This window comes from Ambystoma mexicanum, chromosome 4q (assembly GCF_040938575.1).
Source record: "Ambystoma mexicanum isolate Mex_15411 chromosome 4q, UKY_AmexF1_1, whole genome shotgun sequence".
NCBI lineage: Eukaryota > Metazoa > Chordata > Amphibia > Caudata > Ambystomatidae > Ambystoma > Ambystoma mexicanum.
The window spans coordinates 1,178,452,907-1,178,479,384 of NC_090928.1; the positions used below are offsets into that span (position 1 = coordinate 1,178,452,907).

At 43.7% G+C, this 26,478-nt stretch overlaps 1 protein-coding gene across 1 annotated transcript in view; it reads right to left on the reverse strand.

Moving 5' to 3' along the window:
- Nucleotides 1–2,857: 2,857 nt before the first annotated feature.
- GLP1R (glucagon like peptide 1 receptor) overlaps nucleotides 2,858–26,478 on the reverse strand; it is a 676,904-nt gene continuing 653,283 nt past the window's right edge. The window contains exons 8-9 of the mRNA XM_069607308.1: nucleotides 10,715–10,853; nucleotides 2,858–3,019 (exon numbers count right to left, since the gene is read on the reverse strand). Coding sequence (XP_069463409.1) covers nucleotides 2,858–3,019; nucleotides 10,715–10,853 — 301 coding nt within the window. The remainder of the gene's footprint in view (nucleotides 3,020–10,714; nucleotides 10,854–26,478) is intronic.

The window sequence follows — 26,478 nt, forward strand, 5'->3', positions numbered from 1 at the left end:
CTCCTCAAAGACACACAGGCCAGGTTGCTGCCTGCAGGTCTGTACTCAGCCACCGCCCTGCTGAGAGCTCCATAACCTCCTCAAAGACACACAGGCCAGGCTGCTGCCTGAAGGTCTGTACTCAGCCCCTGCTGCCTGCAGGTCTGTACTCAGCCACCGCCCTGCTGAGAGCTTCTTAACCTCCTCAAAGACACACAGGCCATGCTGCTGCCTGCAGGTCTGTACTCAGCCACCGCCCTGCTGAGAGCTCCTTAACCTCCTCAAAGACACACAGGCCAGGTTGCTGCCTGCAGTCTGTACTCAGCCACCGCCCTGCTGAGAGCTCCATAACCTCCTCAAAGACACACAGGCCAGGCTGCTGCCTGAAGGTCTGTACTCAGCCCCTGCTGCCTGCAGGTCTGTACTCAGCCACCGCCCTGCTGAGAGCTCCTTAACCTCCTCAAAGACACACAGGCCACGCTGCTGCCTGCAGGTCTGTACTCAGCCACCGCCCTGCTGAGAGCTCCTTACTCAGCCACCGCCCTGCTGAGAGCTCCTTAACCTCCTCAAAGACACACAGGCCACGCTGCTGCCTGCAGGTCTGTACTCAGCCACCGCCCTGCTGAGAGCTCCTTAACCTCCTCAAAGACACACAGGCCACGCTGCTGCCTGCAGGTCTGAACTCAGCCACCGCCCTGCTGAGAGCTCCTTAACCTCCTCAAAGACACACAGGCCAGGTTGCTGCCTGCAGGTCTGTACTCAGCAACCGCCCTGCTGAGAGCTCCTTTACCTCCTCGAAGACACACAGGCCACGCTGCTGCCTGCAGGTCTGAACTCAGCCACCGCCCTGCTGAGAGCTCCTTAACCTCCTCAAAGACACACAGGCCAGGTTGCTGCCTGCAGGTCTGTACTCAGCCACCGCCCTGCTGAGAGCTCCTTAACCTCCTCAAAGACACACAGGCCAGGTTGCTGTCTGCAGGTCTGTACTCAGCCACCGCCCTGCTGAGAGCTCCTTAACCTCCTCAAAGACACACAGGGCAGGTTGCTGCCTGCAGGTCTGTACTCAGCCACCGCCCTGCTGAGAGCTCTTAACCTCCTCAAAGACACACAGGCCAGGCCGCTGCCTGCAGGTCTGTACTCAGCCACCATGCTTGTGCACAGCACATAAGGATATTTCTGCCCAAGGGTAAGTTTGTTGTTTAATCAAACTTTACATCTTTCACCTAACATAGAAATAAGAGGGGTGCCTGACACTCAAGTGTGCCAGCCGCCACTGTTGATTGGCAGCAACAGTATTATGCGAACGCCAGTTTCGAAGGCAGCTTTTGATGCTGGGAAGATCGCCGATCCCTGAGGGGGGGGGGGCGGGGGGGAGTGGGGAGACTAGAATTGTAAATGGTTCATGGTCAGTGTCAGCAGGCGAATATTTTTTGGAAGAGTCATTAACATCTCCCACAAATTGCTGTGAGCGACCAAGCGCAGCAAGGGAGATTGTGAATTTTGGGGGGTCTGTGGGGGGAGGGTGTATAGGGTTCTCCCTGCATGAAAAGGTATACAATAATGTGTTGACATGGAGCATTTTACAGAATATTTTGAGAAAAATAGTTCAAAAGATATACAGTTGACAAGTGTTTCTCTGGGAAAATACATGAAATAAGTCCAGTGTATTCCACAGTGCAGTGCACAGAAGCCTTTTACAACATGTTCACGATGCCTGCTTCCACAACATATGCCAGCATTGCCATTGTAAGCTCCTTTCATGCCACTGTGCCTGTGATATATTAGCGCTGTAAACACTGAATAAGGGTGCACTTAGAATTTGACAGAAATCCCAGTGTAACACTTTGATATTGCACCGAAAATATACATCATTACGGTCAATGCAAACATTTTTTTTATTAAGATGTGGGCACAATCTATGCTGATGTGGTTACTGTAGATTATACATGAAGCTGCACTCAAAATCCACAAAAAGCACTTTTTTGATGCAATGTTGCATATTTATATATATAAAATAAGATTGCACTGCCACTCTAAATATGATGCATACCTGCCCTCCATGCTGGTAAAAACATAAATGAACACACAGACACACACGCACAGGCTCACTGAAACAAAAATGTACATGCATGCACACATTTTCAAAATCTTGCACAAAAACACTCACTCACATTGCAATCCTTTCAAACATGCATGCAGATTCTCTCCGGCCAGGCTTCTGCATGGGGGCCCTCTCATCATTGTTGTAGTTTTCCGCATCTTTTTAAGGAAAATAGGGCTTTCTTCCTATTTTGAGTTAAGAACTACTAAATTACATTAGAAATGGGCCCAAAGCACATTAAAACCAAAACAGGAAAAAGGTCTAAATGCTTTGTGGTGGCACTGGTGTACCAAGAGAGCCACAGCCCTGCAGTGTGACTGTCCAGCATGGCTGCACCCTTGCACTGGAGCACAGCGCCTCAAGGGGGCCGTGGGGAACTCTGCTAATCCAGTATATTCAGACGAGTGATTCATATATTTTTTAAATATGTATGGATGATTGTGTGAATTTACGAAGTTAACCTGATGCTTTATGTTGTCGATAAAAATGTAGTAGTGAGACACAACTAGGTAGGCAACAGAGGCAACTTTTTTTAATGGTATTCTGAATTCAATTTTAGTGTTTTGAGGGGGCTTCCCCAGCATTGTGAGTTAGGGGGCCAGGCGATTTTTCCCACTTTCATTGCCTTTAAATACATTCAAATATTCAGATTAAAACAGACTGTTCCTTGTCCCAGATTGTGGGATGGGAGTGTTGTAGCAGGGCCATTACATTAGTGCCATTCCACAATAATAACAGAACTACTATAAAATAAATAATGTATTCATTACACATCGCTTACACCTGTCGTGTGTCAGAAGGATCGATGTAGGCCATACGGAGCAGGCAAGAGGGCTCTTTTCTGTCTCTCTCGCTGAATTGAAATGTGTCTACCTGTGAAATATTTGGTTGATCCTTTTTGGCCAAGGGGGTGAACAGCTTCAGTGCTAACTGAAGAGCCTGCAATGTATAATTATTTCATTTATAGTGCACATAACCCGTAGGTATCTAGGCGCTAGTGTCATTGTGGAAGGACAGGTTATTTATTCAGTTTTTTTTTGGTTTCCTTCCAAGAGCGGGTCCGGGATACAAACCTGTGTTGGCTCAGCATGGTCTTGCTTCCACAACCCGCGCTTTGCCACAGAGCTATCCTCCAGTCCCATAATGTAAGATGGATGCCTCTTATAGAGTGACATTGAGTGCTGAGCCAGGTCTGAATGGCTATAACTGAATGTATTTGTCCTAAAGTTGTGTGTATTATGATTTGCGGCTTTGTTTGTTGTGGTCCCCCTCAGCACCATGTTGGAGAGCAATTATGAATACATGGTGTATGCTGTGGTGAGAGTGATGACCTCACAGGTGCAAGAGATTAATCTGATGTTATATAAATGAGAACTGGATGGGCAATTGTGGGTTAGTCAGGTTGTGTTGTGTTTCTGGGAATACCAGTCAGAGACATAGCAAGGAGTATCTGATGGGGGCACCCCAAGCCTGGTCCCCTTCAGAGAGAAATCCTGCCTTTTGTATGGCTGCCTGAGAGGTGGGCAGTTGGGCACCCACGTTCTCTATGAGCCAGAGTAAGGAACAGACCCGGGTATGACGGAATTCAAGGTGCAGCAGGGTGAGACTGGATGAATTGGGGTTGCTTTACCGTAGCAGAAATAACCGCAAGGAAAATGACGGAATGAGACATGTACATAATGCAAAATTGTTCCTACATTTCCCATTCGGTCATTCAAGGTAAAACAACCCCAAATCTAAATAAACTGTAACCCCCCCTCCCACTCACCGACCCACCCACAGCCCCACCCCCTACTTACCTTTCCTTCAGTGCCGCTGGTCCCTGCAACGCCAGTTCCCTTTCACTTCTGTGATCGGGAACCGGCGCTGCAAAGTCCTTTTTCTTTTTTTTTGGGTCAGCCGCAGGTTTTTCTCACGCAGCCCCCGCTCACTATACTGCACACCCCTGCAGCCCTCGAAGTCTTTTATTATTTTGTTTTTGGGTCGGGTCAACTGCAAGGGTGTCCCCCATCAATCCCCGCTCACTATACTGTATAGGGCGACACCCCCGCAGCCCTTGCAGCCTTTTAAAAAGAAATGTGGGTCGGGTCAGCTGCGGAGACAGCTGTTACAAACCCAAAAAAATTTACCTACCACCAAATTGATACTACAAAATGTCCAACAAACATTTAGTCAGTAGGACATTTAGTAGTATCTATTTTCGGTAATTTGGTGGTGTAGGTCATTTGGATTCAGTCATTTTGACCGAATCCGACTGGATACCATAGAAAAAAAAGCTTGGATAGGCGGTAAGGCACAAGGCCGGACCTTTGGCAAGGTACTTTTGATTGTAATGGGTTGGTTGTCTAAGCCAGTTTAGTGTAACCCCCAACCTCCTTACTGGGCATTGTAAGGCACAGGTCCATCTGCACCTCTGCTGCATGAGGGACCCTTCAAAAGAAAACACATGAAATGTAAGGGAATTGATAGAGCGCCATTGATTCAGCGGGAAAAAAAAGCCTGACCCTAATGCGGGAAGACCATTCAACCTGGTTGATCCTGCCATTGATAACACATTGCCCCGTGGCCAGGAGGGGCATTGCGCACAGAGCTTCACCGCTCCAGCCCAGGCTTCCCTCACCACGGCGGCCCCATTGCCGTGAGAAGGATGGTTGTCGCACCACGGATCACCGCTGTGGCCTGGACTTCCTTATTGGGCACCCGCCCAAGGAGGTGGAGCACCGGCCAAGCACTGCCACTACCAGGGCCGCATATGTCACTACGCAGGGCTCCCCATTGAGGAAGAGGTGCACCACGTGATTGTCGCTGGGCGTGGCACTGCATAGGCGGGCTCGTGCTGCGTCTCTGGGCCGCTCCGTCTATGCAGCTTGGGTTAAAGAACTGCTGGGCGCCATCTACTGCAAACAATGCTGGCCGCTCCTGGCATATATTGCCTGCCTCTGGATGCCCCCCACTGCTGCTGATTGTCCCGGGCCACCTCTGGTACATGCACCTCTATGATGTCGGGACTACCGGAGGGCTGCACCTGAAAGCCACAGAATGGGTAAGGACTCTGAGGACCCCCTCCATACTGTTGCTACCCTGAGACAGGTGAAAAGTGAGCACAGGAGCGCCTTTAACCCTCTTACCTGCTTAGTGGATGCTCAGGCAGCCTTGGTCAGTGCCAATTAAGGATGCCTTGTACATATTTTTAATATGAAGTGTACTTTATAAAGTCTGCTTATGTCTTTGCAAGCACGCTTTTTAGCATTTTAAGTTGTTTTCATGCAGCTGCTTAGTAATAGGTGGTATTATTAGTGTCTACTGTGCCTACTGCTGTTATAATAAACGTACAACTGCTACTGGGGCTAATCGCATAACACCTGGTCACTGAAGAGAGTACACCAGCACACCACCTCTTTGTGTGCTGCATTGTAGTAAAGTTTGTGTTTCCTTTTACAGGGTTTGGGGCTTTCCCGCACCTGTCACCTTTCCTGTCCCATTCTTTATCCCAGTGTGGCACACTCAGGGTTATTTTATTTATTTGCATTTTTAAAGCGCTCGCACAGCTCGGGGGCATCGAGGCGCTGTTACAGATTTTTTTGTTTGTTGTTGTCTTAGTTGCATATTTATAACGCGCTTAAATACCCAGAGGTTTCTAAGTGCGGACCCGGGGATCGAACCTGTGTTGCTTTGTGTTTTCTTGCGTTTAAGTTGAGCACGTTGTCCCTGAGCTATCTTCCCGGGACTGAGCTATCCTCCTGCTATCCCAGGACTCCGGCGAGTGGGGCATGGGAGACAGGCTTGGGGAGGGCCTGGGTTAAAGGTAAAGATACAAGCCAGCAAAATGTTTTATTGTGCCATTGCCAGCTACCTTAGTGTTTATGCATAGATGCTGCATAGGTAGGATGTCCTACTGTCCACAGTCTAGCCACATGGCTATGACAGAGCCGGTGTTTCCATGTCCGCGTGCAGGTGGGTGGTCCTGCAGGACTCTGAATCAGCCGGTCCGGAAACAACGGTGGCAGCGGATTTACCGCCACCGTTGTTTCCGGACCAGAAGGGTCGTAATGAGGCCCTATGTCTCTGCAGCTAGTGAAGCTAGAACCCGAGGGAGTCTAGAGTCCATGCCTTTAGTTCTGGTGGGAAGCAAAGGTGGGAAACCAGTCATTAGGGTTCTCTACAAACAGGGGCATACCACTGGACAGTTAGGCGTGGGAAGGTCTCTCCCTCCACTCTGGTTGTGAGTCACATATCACATGGGCGGGGAGGTGATTGAGTCTAGCTCCCTGCAACAGGTGTTTCCCTTGTGGATGGGGCCAGTTGGTTGAAGAAGCTTAATTTGTATGTTTCGGCTGCATGGGGTCCTTGTTAAGGGTCCACTTAAGTGTTTGCTATGCATGCCTGCAGCCTTCATTGAGTTTTGCAGGTCCTTTTGGCTACTTTGGTACTTGGTACTGAGTTTGCAGGGGACATTCCTTTGGAAACTCAAAGCTTCTTTCCTTGGTCTAGTGGGCTACGCCATCATAATATGGCACCAGCAAGGTGTGTGCACCGATGGCAGGAGAACACACTTCCCAGGCCTAGACCTGTGGAGAGGTGAATGTTAGATTGCTTCCATATTGTTATGATTTGTAAACCTGAAAGTAAAGGATAGATTCAAACTTTGGAATCCTTTGTGAAATGTTTGTGGGATTAGGGGTTTTGGACGAGGATCCGAGGACGGGATATCTGCTTTGTGTGGGCCACGTTCGTTTGCATGTGTTGTAAATTCAGTCCTATATTTTCTTTTTGCATATCCACTAGTCTTCACATCGAAAAAATATCAACGCTTCAATAGAAAAATTCGCCCTTTCCTTATATTGAATTATCTGGACATTCTAATATGTACCTTCCCACCTTCATCACCGTTTCCCCTTCACCCACCTCTGCAATCTATGCTTATTTCTATTACATTCTTTTTACTTTTTTCTTTTCAATTTTTTGTCTTAATACAGAAAAGAAACACCCACATTTCACATAAGTAATGCCATTAGAGAGAACTTCTTTTAAGACTATGTATATGTTCTTACTGGAATTTGCTCTTCATTCAGCGCCATCTCCTAGCACATCCTCAGCTGGTCTGAGATCTCACATATCCCCTCCTTGTCTACCTTCAACAATCCAAATGCTGCTACCATTTTTGTAGTGACTTTATTGCATTTTGACCGTTTATCTAAATTTGTAAAGTGTTTTGGTGAACTCTCCATAGCCCGGAAACAATGCCCCTGCCCCCTCGTGTCTTCTATCAATCAGTGATGTCATTGCTCAGTTTGTATATCATTTTATCCTTTTCGTTGTAAATAAAATGGCCGACCCATATTATGAGTGACGTGGTAATGGTAAAACAAGTGGTATTTTGGAATACCGCCTGTGTTGCTGTGGATCTGCGTGAAATGACCGAGTTGAAAAGTCTGACTACCAAAAGTCTGTCCCCCCCATTTGTTCATATATATATATATATATATATATATATATATATATATATATATTACATGGACGCGGTAGCGTCCATGTAGTTATGGTTAAGTTGGTGTTTCCATAGGAAGAGCATTTTTTGGGTGGCTTATAACTTCGCTCCCTCTGGACGAATCCTCACCAAACTGTGCAAACAAAGTATATGGCCCACTCTGAATTTCCTTGCTCAGTTTGGAGAGGTTTGGTCCAGGGGGGGGGCAAAGTTATAGGGGGGTCCCAACACTTTTGCTTTTTCCCATAGACATAATGGGAAAAAACTTTGCGCACGCTTACAGCCCAAACCGCTGGATGGATTTACACCACATTTGCGGCAGGAGCGGGGGCTTGCTTCCGAAAGCGTGCTTTTGCAAATTTGGTATAAATCCGTCCAGTAGTTTTTTTTAAAATGACCAAAATGTAAGGCCAAAAAATGAGTGATATCTCAATTCGCTTTGCGGACGGACTTCCCGGTTCGCTCCGCGGACAGTGCCCTGATTTGCCGGGAGGCTTGCGTGATGTCCGCGAACATACGACGTGTTCGCTGATTGGATGGCGTGGGGCGTGGAGCGCGTCCGATTTTTTGTGGCGCCGCCATCTTGGATTCGCTGACGACCGCGATAGCGCGGTGAACTTCGATTAAAAATTGTATTTAGTGGAGTGTGTTGGTGTGTAAGAGTGTTTGGGGAAGGTGGGGGAGTATGAGATCAATGTTCTGTTTTTTTTATGTGCTAGACGGTTTTGTTGTGTTCGATTTTTCTGCGGATAACACGGCTGTTCTGAAATGTTCGTAAATAAACAGAATAGATTCGGTGTCAAGTTGAAAGTGTTCTAAGAAGATTCATGGGGTCCTGTAATGTTCGCAGGGGGTGTCCTGAAGACGGTGTCTGTCTTGTTTGTTGTCAAGCTGAAAATGTTCTAAGAACACTTGCGGTGTCCTGAAATGTTCGTACATAAAGAAAATGGGGGTGTTCTGAGGACATTGTCCGTATTAATCGCTGGCAAGTTGAATGTGTTCTAACAACACTCGCGGCGTCCTGAAATGTTAGAAAATAAACAAAATGGGGGTGTTCTCCGTATTGTGTGCCTGCTTAGCTGTATCCAATGAGGGAATGGCACAGAGAGTGAAGTGGAAATGGTAGAAGGGATGTCTAAGAGTTACGCGGTCCGCGGACAGGGCGTGCTACATCCGGGTTTTTCCAGCAAATCCAGCATGGAAAGAAGACTGTAGGGATCAGCCAATCAGATGTTGAGGTTGTGGATTTGTGTTCAATGAGACTGTGTGTAGTGAAGATGGCAGAAGTGGAGAAAGTCAGGGTGTTGGTGCTTGGAGATATGTTTGTGCATGGTTTACAACAGTATGCTCAATGCAGGCATCTTGCAAAGAATTTTGATGTTAAAGGAGTGGAGGTGGTGTGGAACACTGTTACTGATTGCAATGTACAGGGAATTGTACAAGTTTGTGAATATATGGGCAGGATGAACAGTCCCCATGTGGTAGTTTTGCACTATGGTGCTTTCCATTTGGGCTATGTCAGTGCCCCTACTTTGTTGGCAGATTTGGAACACTTGGTTCAAGCAGTAGTGAACATCCTCCCAAATGCCAAAGTAATCTTTTCTGGATTAGTACCTAGGGCAATATGGGACAATAGTTCCATTTTTTGTCCTCAGCAAAACAATGCTAGGTGTGTAATCAACCGAGGCATGAGTGCCTTCATGCTTAGAGCTGGTATGTTCTTCTGTAATAATGAGAATATTGATTCCAGTAATGCTGTTTATTTTAAAGAAGATGGCATTTCCTTATCTTTTATGGGAAATGCCATTCTGTTTTGGAATGGAAGGGTTTCTTTGGAGAAGGTTATGTGAAAACCCCCCCAAAAAACGTCTCTTTTCAGAGCCAACCTCAAAGGGGAAATGGGGCACACTATTTAAATTTACATTCACCACGCTCAGATTTTCGATATCTGAGCGTGGTCAGATTTCGATGACCGCAGGCATCGAAATCACTAAATAGGGGTTCAGTATGTTCTATGTTGCATGTATATAAAGTCAGGGATATTATGGTTAAGTTGTTCTACTAAAAACATATGAAATTCAGTAAAAAAAACTTTGTTAAAGGGACGTTATGGTTAAGTTGCGCTAATAAAAACCTATGAAATTCAATGAAAAAACTTTGTTAAAAGGGGCGTTATGGTTAAGTTGCGCTACTAAAAACCTATCAAATTCAGTAAAAAAACTTTGTTAAAGGGACGTTATGGTTCAAAGTAAAACCGAAAAACCCCTAGAAAACTATGTGGCTTAGATATGTCAGTAAAGGAAAAAAGGGAGAGCCAGCCATGTGATGTCATCAGTGATGTCATCAATGACATTTGTGATGTCATCTTTGATGTCCTGGGTGTTAGTGTTAGCAGAGCACGGTGGCGCTTTATGGTTGCTTATCTTACCATAACTGCCGAATTTCAGGGGTTTTTCGGTTTTACTTTGAACCATAACGTCCCTTTAACAAAGTTTTTTTACTGAATTTGGTAGGTTTTTAGTAGCGCAACTTAACCATAACGTCCCTTTTAACAAAGTTTTTTCATTGAATATATCTATATATATATATATATATATATATATATATATATATATGTGTGGGGAAGACCCCCACAGCCTCCCCACCTTACGCCTATACATTTTGTATTAACTTTACCCCCCACATATACATATGCGAACAAATGGGGGTCAGACTTTTGGTACTCGGTTCTTTTGACCTCTGTCATTTTGGCATAACCCGTTGCTGCTCCACTTGATTAATGGTTCTGTTACCTATGGACAAAAGAATGACCTACACTCAAAATGGTGGTAATAATGCACAGGGAGTTACCACATGCTGAACTACTGCCCCTCCTCAATCGAGTCCTGAGGAAAAGCTCTAACTTAAGTGGTGAATAATCATTATTGCTTGCAGTAACGGTAATTCAGTTTGCCGGTATTAGCTAACATGAGGCACTTTGTCTTTCATCTCCCTCATAACCTAGGCATGGTTGAAGCGTGTCGGCACAGATGTGCATAGGTCATACAGCTTCATGGGTCAGAGATGTACCTGCCCAGCGGACACAGAGAGGTGCGGTTACATGACATCAAGGGACAGGGAAGAGAAGCACAACCTTCCGTTCTTACCTGGAAAGACGTGAAGGAGAGCTCAAAGAAGAGCTTGATGTATCTCAGCTGGCCCTGCGCATGCTCATCAGTGATGAAGGCGAAGATGACTTCATGCGTCCCCAGCAGAGGAATGAGCGTCAGGGTGGACTTGGCCAACCTAAGAGAAAAGAACGGCGGACAATATTATGCAGTGGGGAAAGACCACACAGCGCTGAATGGTTGAGCACTCTTAGGCAAAGCATTGTTCATTTAACACAGCAATCCAATATGTGATTCATTTAGAAGTTTGCTTCCTTAAATAGGTTCTGCCGACCAAGATCATTTACTTCAAGCTATTTGGGATATTGTCAACCCAAATGCCACCTATAGCCTTTGGGGATAAGCTCTTGTCTAATATTCTAACATGATCTTCACCACTTCTTCTCCCAGATCCACCCCACTCCCATCGTTTAACTGAGCAGTCCCCTCCCTGTCTGCCATGTTGAAATGGTACAATATAAAGATTCAACATGAACATAAAGTTTAGTTTCTTACCTGTAACTGTAGTTCTCCAGTGTTTGTATCTTTCATAGATGCATCTGCTGGAATATATCCCAGTCTTCACGTTGGGAATTCTTTGTAAATATGTCAATGCATAGGCATAGCAGTAACAAACACACTTGAATGTGCAGCCTATCTACCTCATTATCAACCTTTGGTCAGTTTTTCCTCCTGGACCAATGAGGGGGACAGCTCGAGGCACCAATCTGTACATAAGCATTCAAAGTGCATGACCTATGTACTGATACAAGGCAAGGTAAACAAATAAACCTGGATTGACATGCTAAGAGAATGCAGAAGAAGTAGGGAAAACTATGGGTGCAATGGGAAAGGCTGGACTCACGTTACCCAGATAGTTTTGAATGTGTGTGGAGTGGTCCAAGTTGCCACCTTGCAAAGGTCCAACCAAGAGATGACAGCAGTGAAAGACGTAATTGCTGTTATAGCCCATGCAAAGGGAGTCTTCACTCTCCCAGTAATAGCATGCCCTCGTGTACCGTGACAGTATTTAATACAGGATATTATTCAATACTCCACTATCTTTTGGAAATGGCCTGATCCCCAAAGGTAGGGGTGTTTATTAGCAACTGGGAACGGGTACTCATCCAATCAGGTGGCTGGAAATGCGGGCAGGAACACACACTGCACCACCTGCATTTTTACAGCCAACCAAGGCCCTTCCTTGGGTGGTGCCATCTTGATTATGGGGAGGCAACAGGGATGGTATTCCTGTTGCCTCTGCATACCCCTACCCCTCCAAGATCTCCTGCACCCTTCTCCCACAAATGTTCCTTCCTCCCCACTTACCTGCTGGACCGGAACTTTGTGCTCCTGTCCAGGCAATCAGTGGCCCCCACGGCCACCTCCATAGTAAATAGAAAAGGAACAAATTCCTTATCTATTTACTATGGCGGCGGCCATCTTGTTTTTTGATGTGAGTTTGGGCTTGTGCAATACGTGCAGAACCTATAACCCAAATACATTTAACTATTTGCACCCTGGACAAACCTGGGATGTGACTAGCAATCACCCCTGTTTGGGTGGAATACAGGGCCGGTAACAGCCTTGAGTCCTCCCCAAGGCCCACACGATTTGTTGGGCTGTTACCAGCTCTGTACGCCCCCAATCGGGGGTGATTGGTACCATCAAGGCCAGATAATAAACATAGACTTCTGCGCACATCTAGAGAATTCAATATTTCGACAGCAAAGTAAGGATTGGCAATACAGCTTGGTAGAGGAAGCAACTGTGACAGTGACATTACCATGAGCACCTTGGACAGAAAATAGAGTCAGTCGAGGATTACTTTGTCCCCGAAAAATCTTGTTGGTCTTGAGAAGGTCAGGACTGTAACTCACCTATCTTGTGCACAGATGTGACGGTAACTAAAACGCTGGCTTTCTAAGAGACTCACTTCACTACAGTGCGTCCGTTCAAAGAGGGCCGTCCCGAGCTTGGCTAGAAATGAAGGCGCAGGGAGCGATTATGGTGGAAACCAACAAAGCAGGAACTTGAAGAGCTTGACCATGGGTTCTGAAAACATGAACCCGGAACCCGGAGACTGAATGCAATAGGAAAAGAATTAACCTTAATTGAAGTTAGAGCGAGAGAGAGAGCGAGAAAGAGAGACCTGTGTGCCATGTTTAGCCAAGATAGATATTGTGAGGAAATTGGTCAAATGTGCAGGACTGGAAGTGTTTCCATTTCATAGAATGATCCGTGAGCTTGGGGATAGGGCACCGTGAAGGATGTTGAGATAGTCATTTGGAAGCCCAAGGTGTCCACAGTGCCGCCTCTCAGGTTCCAGGCCATCAACATAAGAGACCTGGGTTCAATGTGGTATCCTCCTGCACAGTGTGTCCCGATGCCATACAAGCAATCGAAGGAAGGGGAGAAAAACACCATACAGGAGCATCCATCCCAGGTCAGAGGACACATCTCAGATGGAGCGCTCTTGGTAGAACCTAGAGGCAAAAAAGTGTCATTTCTTGCTGTCGGGAAGACTCCTGATTGGATGGGCCAGGAAGGCCGGCATTGCTGCGCAAGCAGTACAAGAAGCTCAGCCATGTGGCACGCAGCAATCTGTTACTGTTTCCATGCACTGCCACTTCATCAGGGAAGCAAGCTTCTATAATTCTGCTTGATTGAAATCTGCTGATTAGAGACTTTGTATATTCTGCTTGATTGAAATCTGCTGATTATAGACTTTGTATATTCTGCTTGATTGATATGTGTTTTACTAGATCCTGTCCCTGGTCTATGGATTGTTGTACATTCGCTGAACTGCAATGGGGAACGCTCCTGTTTATTCCAATGTCATCAAATAACTGGGAATTGGCGTTTATTCTGTCTTTTTCTTTTAGTGGTATTTTATGGTGTGTATTTTCGCTGGACTCACTGGGCTCAAGTCACAAAATATCTTTTGTCGCAAGTATTGGAGTGCCTACTCACGAAGGATCTCTGGATGTGTTCATCATGGGGGCACACATTCAGATGCCTTCCCCCACACGTGCACTTGCCCAACACAGGGAAAATAAGGGCTAATTCCTTTCAACAGGTACAGCGAGATGGCTAGTGAAAGATAGGGTCATTTACGACTTGTGTGTATTTTGTTAAACGTGCCCTAGCAGTGCTTGCATTTCTATCACTCAAACAGTGCTAGAATTAATGTTTTTTTTTCTTTTCGTGCAAATGTCCCTGCGGCAGGAACCTGTCTCCTAGCACCCGCATGGGTGCCCAGAGTCGATTATGCATTCATTTTGGTATCATGATCTCGACACTAGTTCATGCAAAGGCAGCGCCCCACGCTTCATTTATAATGATTTTCAGCACCCCAGAAATGTGCCTGAGGCAGCCCATCCTCAGAGCTGTTTTGATGTGAATTATATTTTTAAAATTAGGCAAATATTATCCAATATCCAAAAAACGGATGCACTTCAACTTGATCTGTTAGAAACAATTGCAGCTTGAATTACCACCAGGGTTGTCACATATTATAGACTGGCTGGTTACAGTAAAGGATGATATTTTAAATTTAAATACATAGGGTCTCATTATGAATTTGCTGGTCCGGGAACTATGGTACTGGTAAGCTTGCCGGTACTGTAGTTCCCGGACCGGCAAACTACGAGTTCTGTGTCCTCCCGGCCGCCAGGTCTGAACGGCAGCCGCGCGCAGATCATGCCTGTAGCACCTGCCCCATTCCCATTCCCCTAATGGGGAATAAAGAATACCGGCACCCGGAAATGGGGACAGATCGGGTCCGCCAAGGTCGGAATGCCCACGTTCGTCCCCATTACCGCCAAACTCGTAGTGAGGCCCATATTCTTTTCAAATCACCTCTCCATTATTATTTGGATCGCAAGGAAAATGCTCTGCATAGGGTGCATAAGAAATTCTGCATGGGTTAACTATCAGGTATTTACCCCATGCAGTAAATATCCCATGCAATCCCAACCCATAACTTGGTGCTATTTTGCAAATAAGTGTTATTTAGAATACTACATATGTTGCATTGATACCACCATTCTAACAAAGACCTTAGATGATATTATAGATCAGAAGTCAGCATTGGAAATATTGTTTAGTATGTTAAAAAAAATAAGGTGCTGCACATGCCATGGTTCCCACGCAGATTTGAATTTAGATGCACACCTTATTGTAGACGAAAAGTTATTTAACCGTGCCAGTAAGTATGGACGCAGTCACAAAAGGTGCAATCAAGTTAAATAACTATGCCTTATCTTTGCAGCCTATAAGGTGTCACTCCAGTATTACCAGGATGTGGGATTCGCGCCCGGGGCTCATCCTAGATTCACACAGATAGGTTTTAATGCCAGAAAGTAATAACATGTGGTTTGGGTAGGTAGCTCCGTGGGTTGACATGCAATCATATTGATGACGCTTGAGAATACACTGAGTCCCCTGAAGGTTAAAGGCACGACATTCTCATATTCTCATATTTCCTCCAGCGTTTTCGCACACAATTGACAATTGGCGCGTGTAATTTCTTTGAGTAAAAAGTGTTTTTCCCTCAGGGGCACATGGCCAGTCTCGAACTAAAGGCAATAGACCCGTGCCCGACGAGACTCGACACGCCACTGTGTGCCAGCGTGATGACTTAGTGCACTGTTCAGCTGGTAGCATTGACCAAGGTTACTGGACCAACGGGGGTTAACCTGCCACATGTACCTTATTTAGTATTTTTTGTATTTTTTTTTATATTGTGTTGGTTAGTTCAAACCTTGCACAAAACATAAATTCACAAACATATATAATAGTTTTAAAAGTTACAAATTACAAACCAGTATATTCACTGCACTAAAAGCCAATCATAGTATTTAAAAGAATTGTTTTTCTTAATTAATAAAACTAGGCATATACAAACCTATTCATGAAAAAGTTTAAAGTCGAGCAGATCCATTGTGTTCAAAATGTTTACAATTGCTATTGATAACGGCATGTTATTTCTACTATACAATCTTACCCACAATTCATAAATATTTGTGCCTACACCCAAAGACACTTTGCCCGGAACAAAAATGCTTGTCTTAAGCAGTCCAAAGAAGGGCAAATACATCACAATACGTTTCAGAGTTTCCTCAACTTGGGGTTCTTCACAAAAACCACAGGAATGTAATACAATTGTTAGGGCACTCCTAATCCTAAAAAATACACGTGTAAATTACAGATTTGACCTGAACCTTAAATAAACATTCCCGCATCTAGTACCTGTGCAGGTATTTACGTTTTCTGGGAGGGTACCCGTTTTTTTTTTATTTTCTTGTGCAATAGTTTCATGTAATGTATACTTGTGTCTCCCATCACAAGTCTTGCACCAATCATTTCCATATAGTTTCCTTTTCACAAGGACACTATTGGTTTCCAAATCATCATTCTTTAAATTTAGCAAGTCCAGTGTCTCTAAGCTCAGCCGCTTTAAGAACTCCAGAAATCCAACCTTGTGATCTCTCATTTGTTGGCAGAGGTCAAAATAAAGGGTATTTATGACTGCCATTATAATTGGCCTATACAGACAGATTTCACTCGATGTATAATGTGCTGTTAAGGAAATTATACCTAATTCAGACTGTAATATACTCCAAGGGAGACAATTAGGCAAAGCGAACGCTTTGCGCCAGATTTTCCCTTCCATCCACTCAAGTGTGGCCACATCCACTAAGTGGTACGCTGTAGTCCATACATGATCGTTGCTACAATTTGAGCTCGATAAAAGTAACTCAGGGGGCTATTGTGAATCTTCCATATTTCAGATTGATGGATCTCACTTGTGCCCCTAATTGGTCTATTTTCTAGTAATTTACCCTCAAACTCAGATTTGAGAGGTTTAGAGACCAAATAGAATCTGGATCTGGAAAATCTCATTATTGTTTTATTCAGATGGGGCCTCAATACAACTGTGCCGGTCCAGAAACAAAGGTACCTTTTTTTTTTTTAAAAAAAAACTTTGTTTTTGGTATATATATAGTATACAAACGAAATTACAGCATAACATCAAAAAAAAAGAAAGTAGTGTGTGCTTCATGTCCCGTCCCCTCCTCCCTCTCCCCGCCTCCCCCCAGGGCGCCCCCCCGCTGCATCAGTGGCAGCTCTCAACCGATTGTTGAACTCGGGCTGGGATGAGTGCTTGCGTACTTCTATTGGGGTTCCGGAGATGTGTCTCTTGTGGATTCACCGTTTTCTGTGGACAACAAAAAAGTGACATATGGGCCCCAGATGTCAGGTGGTCGAGAGTGCAAGGGCAGTAGCTTGATAAAATGTGCTTCTGTGTCTTGACAATATGCTATGTCTTTCAGCCATTGCTGTACAATTGGTGTGGGTCCTTTTCCCCATGACATCGCTATTCTCCTGCGTGCCAGTAGAAGTAGCAGTCCCCTAGTTTGCGTGTTGAGATGGGAAAATGATTGGTGAGACCCAGGAGTGTGATCTTGGGGTCAGGTTCTATGGGCATGCTTACCATTGCGGCGGTCTTTTCCAATACAGTTTCCCAGAATTGATGTATTGAAAGGCAGGACCATGCAAGATGGAGGAAGTCCGCCGACGGCGTACCACAGCAACCGCATAGTGAGGGCGTCGAGGGGTGATAGTGATGGATTCTAGCTGGGGTGTGGTATGCTTGGTGAATGAATTTTAGGTGTATTAGTTTGTATCTTGTATTTAGCAATACTTTCTGAGTTTGTGTTAGGATGTATTCCCATTCTTCGTCTGGGATTGAGATCTGGAGGGCCTTTTCCCATCTCGCTTTAGGTGTTGTCGGGTTCGGGGCTGTTTCTATCAGGAGCGATTTGTATCGCATTGAGACTAATTTACCCTCTGACTGGCGACTGGATGACCCCGTGTAGCAGTTGCCATGTTGCGGGTTGTTGTGGGAACGAGGGTAGTCTGGCTTGTAGGGAGCCTCTAAGTCGGAAATAGATAAACGTGTCTAGGGCGGTGGAGGCACCGCATGTTTTGGCCTGTTGGGGAGTAAGGAAGTTCCCTTCGATAAAGAGATCGCCCATGGTTTTTAATTTTATCTACTGAGTGAGGAACTTCTTGAGTGGGGATCTCATAAAGTGTACTCTCGCGACCCGTATGTTAGTGCTGATAAGGTTGGCAATGGTTTTCTTATTTTATTATTTTATTCTTGTGTCGCAAGGATGTAGGTCAACACGGAGACATAGGGCCTCATTACACGGAAGGCGGTAATCCAGGGTGCTATTAGCACCCTGGACCATGCCGGTAAATTACCGGCACCGCCTTGGCGGAAAGGGGATTTACCGCCCCATTCCAAGGTTGGAGGGGCGGTAAATCCCCCTTCCGCCATTGCCCTTCCCCATTCCCATTTCTGCCCCATAGGGCTCTATGGGAATGGGGAAGGCGCTAATTACGGCACCGCAATTTTGCGGTGCCGTAATTAGCTCCGAGGTCCCTTAGCGGGTTGGTTTTTAACGCCTGCAAGAAGCAGGCGTTAATTCCTCCAACCCGCAAAGGGACCTCGTAGTACGGCGGTAAGGGTTAACGGTCACCGTTGCCATTAACGGTGACCGTTAACCCTTACCGCCGTCCGTGTAATGAGGCCCATAGAGTCCCTCAGCTCCGTTTGTAAAGTAAGCAGTAGTTTGTTTGTGCCTACACCTCTTTGCGCCAAATTTCTGATGTAAATGAATAAAAGTACGTAGTCAAGTTTCTTCAAGTATATTTTCTTAATTTATTTGATATATGTTCTGCCCATATGGATGACACGTGTTTCGGCGTTTCATTGGCGCCTTTTTCAAATCCGGGCTGAATGCAAGCGTAACATGTAATAAAACTAAACACAAAATATAACATATGAAATAGCATTTTAGCATATTTTGTAACACATTTAGTAGTTAGAATAGTGACTTAGGCTGTGTAGTATATCCTTTTAGCATTCTCAAATTGCATGAACACCTAAAAGTGCAGCACCTCTTAGTTACCTCAAATGGTTAAAAATAAATCCATTACAGTGACTAAGTTAGTTTTTTCAAATTAAATTTGTGCAATCCGAAAAAGAAGTAAGTATGGGATGGCATGGACCTAACAATTTTTGGCTGTCAGAAAAGCATGTAAATTTGTTTTCTTACACTTATTGAAGGTAATGCGAATCTCCCTTTCCTTATTTCCGGGAATTAGTTTTTAGTTGAAGTGTATCACGGTAGTTCCAGGGTTAAATCCCACCTAGAACAAATTTGGTTGTTCTATTATGCTAACATTAGCCTTTTAACCTTCTATCGGATTGATTCTTTATGCATGATTCCCTGGCATATATTTAGACACATTTTAAACTCTAGTAAGCATGACTAGTAACATCTTTCTCATTGCATTTATGTAAAAAGTGCTATTCATATTTGCAATCCTCCAATCGCATTACATATCCTTGTTCTCATGCATTCTGTTACTCTAGCGGTCACTAGGAATTACTTTTTCAGTTACAATGACTGGTAACCGATTTGCTCCCCATTTGTGTTTACCAAAACACCCTTTCGCGTGAGTTTGAAATCCCAACCAAAATATATTTTGTTTATGCCACTTGGCATTCAGACGAAACAAGTCCGTTTTCAGATCAGCAAAGCACCAGACACCTCACAGAAACGAGTCGGAGAAGAGGTAAGAGAGGATCAGGAGGACCCAGAAAATCCAGACGGCTCAGACGCCTATCGACGATTAACACGGGCGGCGTCGAAAGAAGCTGCCAAAAAACAACAGAAATAAATAACTTGGTGATGAACATATCGAACCAAATACTAACTGAAGATTAAATTAATGTATTGAATAAAGGCCTATCATTCGCCCCGACAACTGAGTTTGAACCCATAGAAATACATGTGGATCTTTTCAAATTTGTTCGGAAATTAAAACTTAAAAAATGTTTTGCGACTCAAGTTGAAAAAAGGAAAAAAACATCTGAAACCATAACTAGAAGTGATATAACCATAGAAGAACTAAGCGGTATTCACCTATTACGATCCCTACAAGAACCAGGAGACTATCCAATACATCAAACCATTCATGAGTTAGAAATACAGCCAACTCCTTTTTCCATGAAAGAATTTAAACCCAAATCCAGGTTCACACCCCAGCTATCACCAGATAACATGGTGGACACATTTTACAGAGCCGTCACACAAGATTTATACTACTTAAGAAAAAGACCACAAATAAAAAACAAGACTAATCTCAAAAATCTTACAGCAAATGAAATTCTTGCCATAAGAAAATTACAATCAAATCATCAATTGGTTATCAAGGAAGCGGACAAAGGTGGCAACATTATAATAATGAATAGAGTGGATTACATAAAGATGGCTATGAACCACTTGGAAAATCCAGAATGTTATGAGAAATTAATAGGAAATCCAATACCGAAAATAACACAAGATTTGACAAGCCTTATTAATGCCTGGCACCAGCAAGGACTAATAACTGATGAAGAGCAGACACACCTACGGGTAAATAAACCTACAATTCCAACCATATACTTTCTTCCGAAAGTTCACAAGAAATATGACACTATCCCAGAAGGAAGGCCTATTGTAAGTGGCATAGGTTGGGCGACAGAACCTATAGCGGAATATATTGACAATATAATAAGACCTGAAGTACCTAAAATACAGGCATATCTGAAAGACACAACAGATGCCATTAAAATTGTAGAAGAAATTCAGTGGCAAGATACATACTTATTAGCAACATGGGACGTCAAGGCTCTATATACATCTATTAAATACGAATTGGCCCTGGAGGCAATGGACTATACTTTCAAAAATAGACTGCGTCATTTTTCAACTCTGCATGCATGCTTAAAGAAATGCTCATGACAACTTTAGAGAATAATGTTTTCATTTTCAATAATCAGTTTTTTCGACAAATACGTGGAGTCGCAATGGGCGTTAAATATGCCCCAGCCCTTGCCAACATTGTAATGGGAATGTTTGAAGACCTACACATATACCAAATACCTGAGTTCAAGAACAAAATAATCAAATGGCTAAGGTACATCGATGATGTACTAATTATTTGGAACGGTACACCGGAAGAACTGGAGTCTTTACTAAACCAAGCAAATAACAATGAATTTGGCCTAGAATTTATTGGGCAAAGCAGCAAAACGGAAATTAACTTTTTGGATCTAACCATCTTTGTATCCACAGGACAATTACACACAAAAACATTCAGAAAAGAGACGGAAGTCAATTCAACATTGTATGCGACTAGCTGCCACCATAAACCGGTTATCTACAACATTCCGAAAGGAGAGTTCATTAGAGCACGACGTAATTGCACAGAATTATCAGATTTTGAGAGTGAATGTCAACTGTTATCAGACAGGTTTAAGGCCAGAGGATACTCACAAAAATCAATTAAAACTGCAAAAATGAAAGCCAAAAACATGACCAGACAATCAACATTATCTCAAAGCATCAAAAGTACACAACCAGATGATACTATTCATTTTATTACGGCATATTGTGCAAACAACAAAGAAATTAAAAAAGTCCTAAAAAAGAACTGGTATCTATTAAAACTAGACCCACATATCGAGAAACACATACAAGATTATCCAACAATAATTTATAGGAAAGCCAGAACTCTGAAAAACATGTTGAGTCCTTCTATGATGTCCGAAGAGGAGGAAGAAGAAACAAGATCACAAATATGGTTACGACAACCACAGTCAGGTTTCAGGAAATGTGGCTTCTGTTCGATGTGCCACTATGCACTACAAGAAACAGTTACTTTTACGAACCAAGAAGGTGTCAAAACAAAGATTAGGGAACAAATTAATTGTAGATCCAAACATGTGGTCTACGCAGTGATATGTGTCTGTAATCTGCTCTACATTGGGAGCACCATTCGGGAGTTAAGAACTAGAATTAGAGAACATATTTCAGCCATAGGAAGTCAAGACAAAAACCTCCCGTTATCTGTTCATTGGCAAAACCAACACCAAATGCAAAATAAAAAAGACATTAGATTTATTGGACTAAAAAGAATCAAAATGGGCAAACGAGGAGGAAATCAAGAACTTTGCTTAAGGCAAGAAGAAGCCAGATTAATCTGCCATTTTCAAACATTGGAACATGGATTAAATTCAGACAATGAAATGATTCACTTTTTGTGATGCTGGAGAAGTAGCAGAGAAATAGCAGAAATAAAACCAAAAAAATGATAATATACAGGACTCTTGTTATGAATATTGCAAATGTTTGCATTAATTACAAAAATGTTTTTTTCCTGTTTTCTATTTTGTTCAATTATAATTTGTTGCATAGAAAAATATTATTGAATACTGCAATGTTAAAACATATGCTTCAGATATACACATGGGGAGATCCTATATATGGGCGAAACCGCTAATCAGATGAAAGTTAAACAGATGAGAGAGGCGAAATTAACATCAAACCACAGGTACCACAATGCACTATTCTGAAATTGTGAAAAGAATGTGCACTGTTAAATCATATGTTTTAGATATACACATGGGGAGATCCTATATGGGCGAAACCTCTAATCAGATGAAAGTTAAACAGATGAGAGAGGCGAAATTTACATCAAACCACAGGTACCACAATGCACCATTCTGAAAGTGTGAAAAGAATGCTAATAAAATATAGTGAGAAAATAATGGTCAATGAAGAAAACTAAAGTTACCATAATGCACCATTCCCAACAGGAAACTGTCTTAGGTATACATAATATAAAGAGATTGCAGGGGGGGGAAGGAAAAGAGAAAAAAAAAAAATAATAATAATAATAAACATAGTGAAAAATTAGTTACTCCTTTAACTTTAATTTTTGTAAATTTGGACATAATAATAAGTAACAGATCAGCCACGCAAGATAAATACGGAAGTTTAAATTCAAATCAATGTTACACTAAACACAAATGCAACAGATCATTTTAAACATCAAAAAGGAAAAAAGGACTTACGTACTAAAACTCAGCCCAAAGTATGGCCGCCGAATTTTGTAAATGAACAAAAGGAAAGAGGGACTAGCAATCTGTAACTCTTTATGAACAAGGATTTGCCAGAACCAAAACAGGACCCCCGATGCTTGAGGCATGAGCAAGAGAATTTTGTAGGTAAGCGCTTTTAAGGGGTGGAAAGACCACCGCTACAAGCATGCTCAATGTAGAATTCAGCACGCTTGATGCCGAGTGGCATAAACAAAATATATTTTGGTTGGGATTTCAAACTCACGCGAAAGGGTGTTTTGGTAAACACAAATGGGGAGCAAATCGGTTACCAGTCATTGTAACTGAAAAAGTAATTCCTAGTGACCGCTAGAGTAACAGAATGCATGAGACCAAGGATATGTAATGCGATTGGAGGATTGCAAATATGAATAGCACTTTTTACATAAATGCAATGAGAAAGATGTTACTAGTCATGCTTACTAGAGTTTAAAATGTGTCTAAATATATGCCAGGGAATCATGCATAAAGAATCAATCCGATAGAAGGTTAAAAGGCTAATGTTAGCATAATAGAACAACCAAATTTGTTCTAGGTGGGAATTAACCCTGGAACTACCGTGATACACTTCAACTAAAAACTAATTCCCGGAAATAAGGAAAGGGAGATTCGCATTACATTCAATAAGTGTAAGAAAACAAATGTACATGCTTTTCTGACAGCCAAAAATTGTTAGGTCCATGCCATCCCATACTTACTTCTTTTTCGGATTGCACAAATTTAATTTTAAAAAACTAACTTTGTCACTGTAATGGATTTATTTTTAACCATTTGAGGTAACTAAGAGGTGCTGCACTTTTAGGTGTTCATGCAATTTGAGAATGCTAAAAGGATATACTACACAGCCTAAGTCACTATTCTAACTACTAAATGTGTTACAAAATATGCTAAAATGCTATTTCATATGTTATATTTTGTGTTTTGTTTTATTACATGTTACGCTTGCATTCAGCCCGGATTTGAAAAAGGCGCCAATGAAACGCCGAAACACGTGTCATCCATATGGGCAGAACATATATCAAATAAATTAAGAAAATATACTTGAAGAAACTTGACTACGTACTTTTATTCATTTACATCAGAAATTTGGCGCAAAGAGGTGTAGGCACAAACAAACTACGGTTTTTAATTTTAGCTTGTCAACCCAGTTCAAGTAGTCTCTCTTAGCGGTCAGGGGAATACCGGGGATGAATTTTATCGGAAGTAGGGGGGAGAACCTAGTCTGAATGTTGTATTTTAACACATTTCTTTTCCATATTGCTATGGTGGACAGGACTGTGTTTAGGGTGTTTTGTGGGGTATACGCCTGGCCAAAGATGGTTGCTCTGAGCAGGTAGGGGGACGCGAGAGTTAGCTCCAGTTGGACATGGGGACGAACGAAGTGCGTGGCGTACCAATGGCCCAGAAATTGGGCTTGGGCAGCCCAGTAATAGCATTCGACGTCAGGGAGTGCCATTCCACCTTTTTTAACCGACTGGATTAGTGACCTATTGGCGATTCTGGCTGGCTTGCCCCCCCAGAGAAGTTCCAGGATTATGCTCTTCAGGTGATGGAGATGTTTTTGGGATACCAGTAGGGGAAGATTTACAAAGAGATAGAGGAGCTTGGTGAGTATTACCACTTTCACTATCGACACCCGGCCCCAGAGAGTGAGAGGGAGTGTTTTCCATCTCTCTACTTTCCCATGTATTGTTTGGATTACTTTACCATAATTGTCCTGGAAGAGGGTGTGGTGGTCTCTGGCCATTTGGATTCCTAGATAACGAACATTTGAGTGTTCCCATTTGAAGCCAAAGTCATCCTGGAATTCTTGGGTCTCTGGGGTGAGTGGGAATATAATTGACTTACTGTGGATGATCTTTAGACCGGAGAAGTTACCAAATTTTATTATATCCTGTATTACTGAATTTAGGTTTGTTGTTTGGTCGCATATGTGTAGGGCGATGTCATCTGCATACAGGGAGATTATTAGTTTGTCGGGACCAAATGTCAGGCCTCTGTGTATATGTTTGGCTCGAAGGTCTGAGACATGGGGTTTCATCACCAGAGCGAAGAACAAGGTGGACAGTGGGCACCCTTGTCTTGTTCCCCGCTGAAGGTCTATACCCATCAGTCTGGTTTTCCCTAGAATGATGTGTGAGCGGGGCTGGTTGTACAAGAGCACTGTTAGTTGGAGAAATCTCTTACCCAGGCCCATGCATTGGAGGATCTCAAGGAAAAAAGGGCCATTCGATAGAGTCAAAAGCCTTCTCGGCGTCCAGGAGGACTGCCACTGCTTGGTGTGAGGTGGTCTAGACCTCCAGGACCCCCAACATGCGCCTGATACCAAATGTTGTTTTCCGGCCTGGTACAAATCCGGCTTGCTCTGCTAGTGCCAGCACTGGCATCAGAGGAATGAGTCTGAAGGCCAATATTTTATTGTCCAAGTTAATCAGTAATATTGGTCTATATGAGCCACACTCCTCTGGGGGTTTGTTGGCTTTGTGCAATAGTATCATGTTTGCCTCTCGGAGGGTTGGGGGCAGTGCCCCGGCCTCTAGTGCCTCCTCAAAGACGTGTAACAGTAGTGGGGCGGGGATGGGTGCAAAAGCTTTGTAGAATTCGCCTATTAGCCCGTCAGGACCCGGTGCTTTTGTGCTTAGTAGATCCTTGATGGCCTGGAGGATCTCTTCAGGAGTGATGGGTGCATTTAGGAGTTCCCTTAGCGTGGCTTCCACCCAGTATAGTTCTATATCTGCTAAGTAGCGCGCCAGTTCCTCCTGGGTGGCGGTGAAGTTGGTTTTGTATAGCTTTTGGTAATAGGTGCGGAATGCTTTAGCTATTTCCTTGTCAGTGTGCACTAGGGTTCCTTGTGGATTCCGGACCTGCTCGATCTGTGTAGGCTTTCGATCTGCCGCTATCAGCCTTGCAAGGAGGGCTCCTGGTTTCTGCCCCTCCCCGTATTGACGAATGCAGTGTCCGTGTGATAGGAATTTTAATTCGCGGTCTGCTGCCGCTCTGAACTTGTCAAGCTCTTCTTTTAATGACACTAATACCTGTGGCTCTTGTGAGGTGTTTTTTAAGTGTTCAAGCTCTTTCAGGTGGGATTCGCACACGTACAGTTCCCTCCTAATGAGTTTTAGGATTCCTTGTTCTTTGGTTAGGCAGATCCGTCTGACGTAACATTTCAGAGATTCCCACAGGGTTCCTGCTGATGACACCGAGCCCTGGTTAATTTCAAGGAAGGTTGAGATCTCTGTTTGGAGTTCGTCGGCGAATACCTGATCTTGTAGGGATCCGGGTTTGAATCTCCATTGTCTTTTCCTTCTGTTGGGTCTGGTGGGATACACTCGACTCTGACCGCTGAGTGGTCCGATAGTGATCTAGGCAATATTTGGCTGTTTAACCATTGCACCTGGCTATGTGCGGAGACCAATATGTAATCTAGGTGGGAGCTGGTTTTGTGGACCCAGGAATGGAATGAATAGTCTCGGGACTTGCCGTGCTGGCGTCTCCAGACATCTACCAAGTCATATGCTCTGCAGATCTCTAGAATTTGGAGAGCTGCTTTAGAGGTGGTTGTGGACGACGGATGAGATCTATCCTTCTGTGGGTCTAGTGCGGTGTTCATATCTCCTGCCCAAATGATTGTTGCGGGTCCTGCTTCTCCCAGGTGTGTCATTACCCAGTCAAAGTTATTGTATCCGTCCGTGTTCGGTCGGTAGGAGTTTATGATATGGCATTTGTAACGCGCCTCTATGAT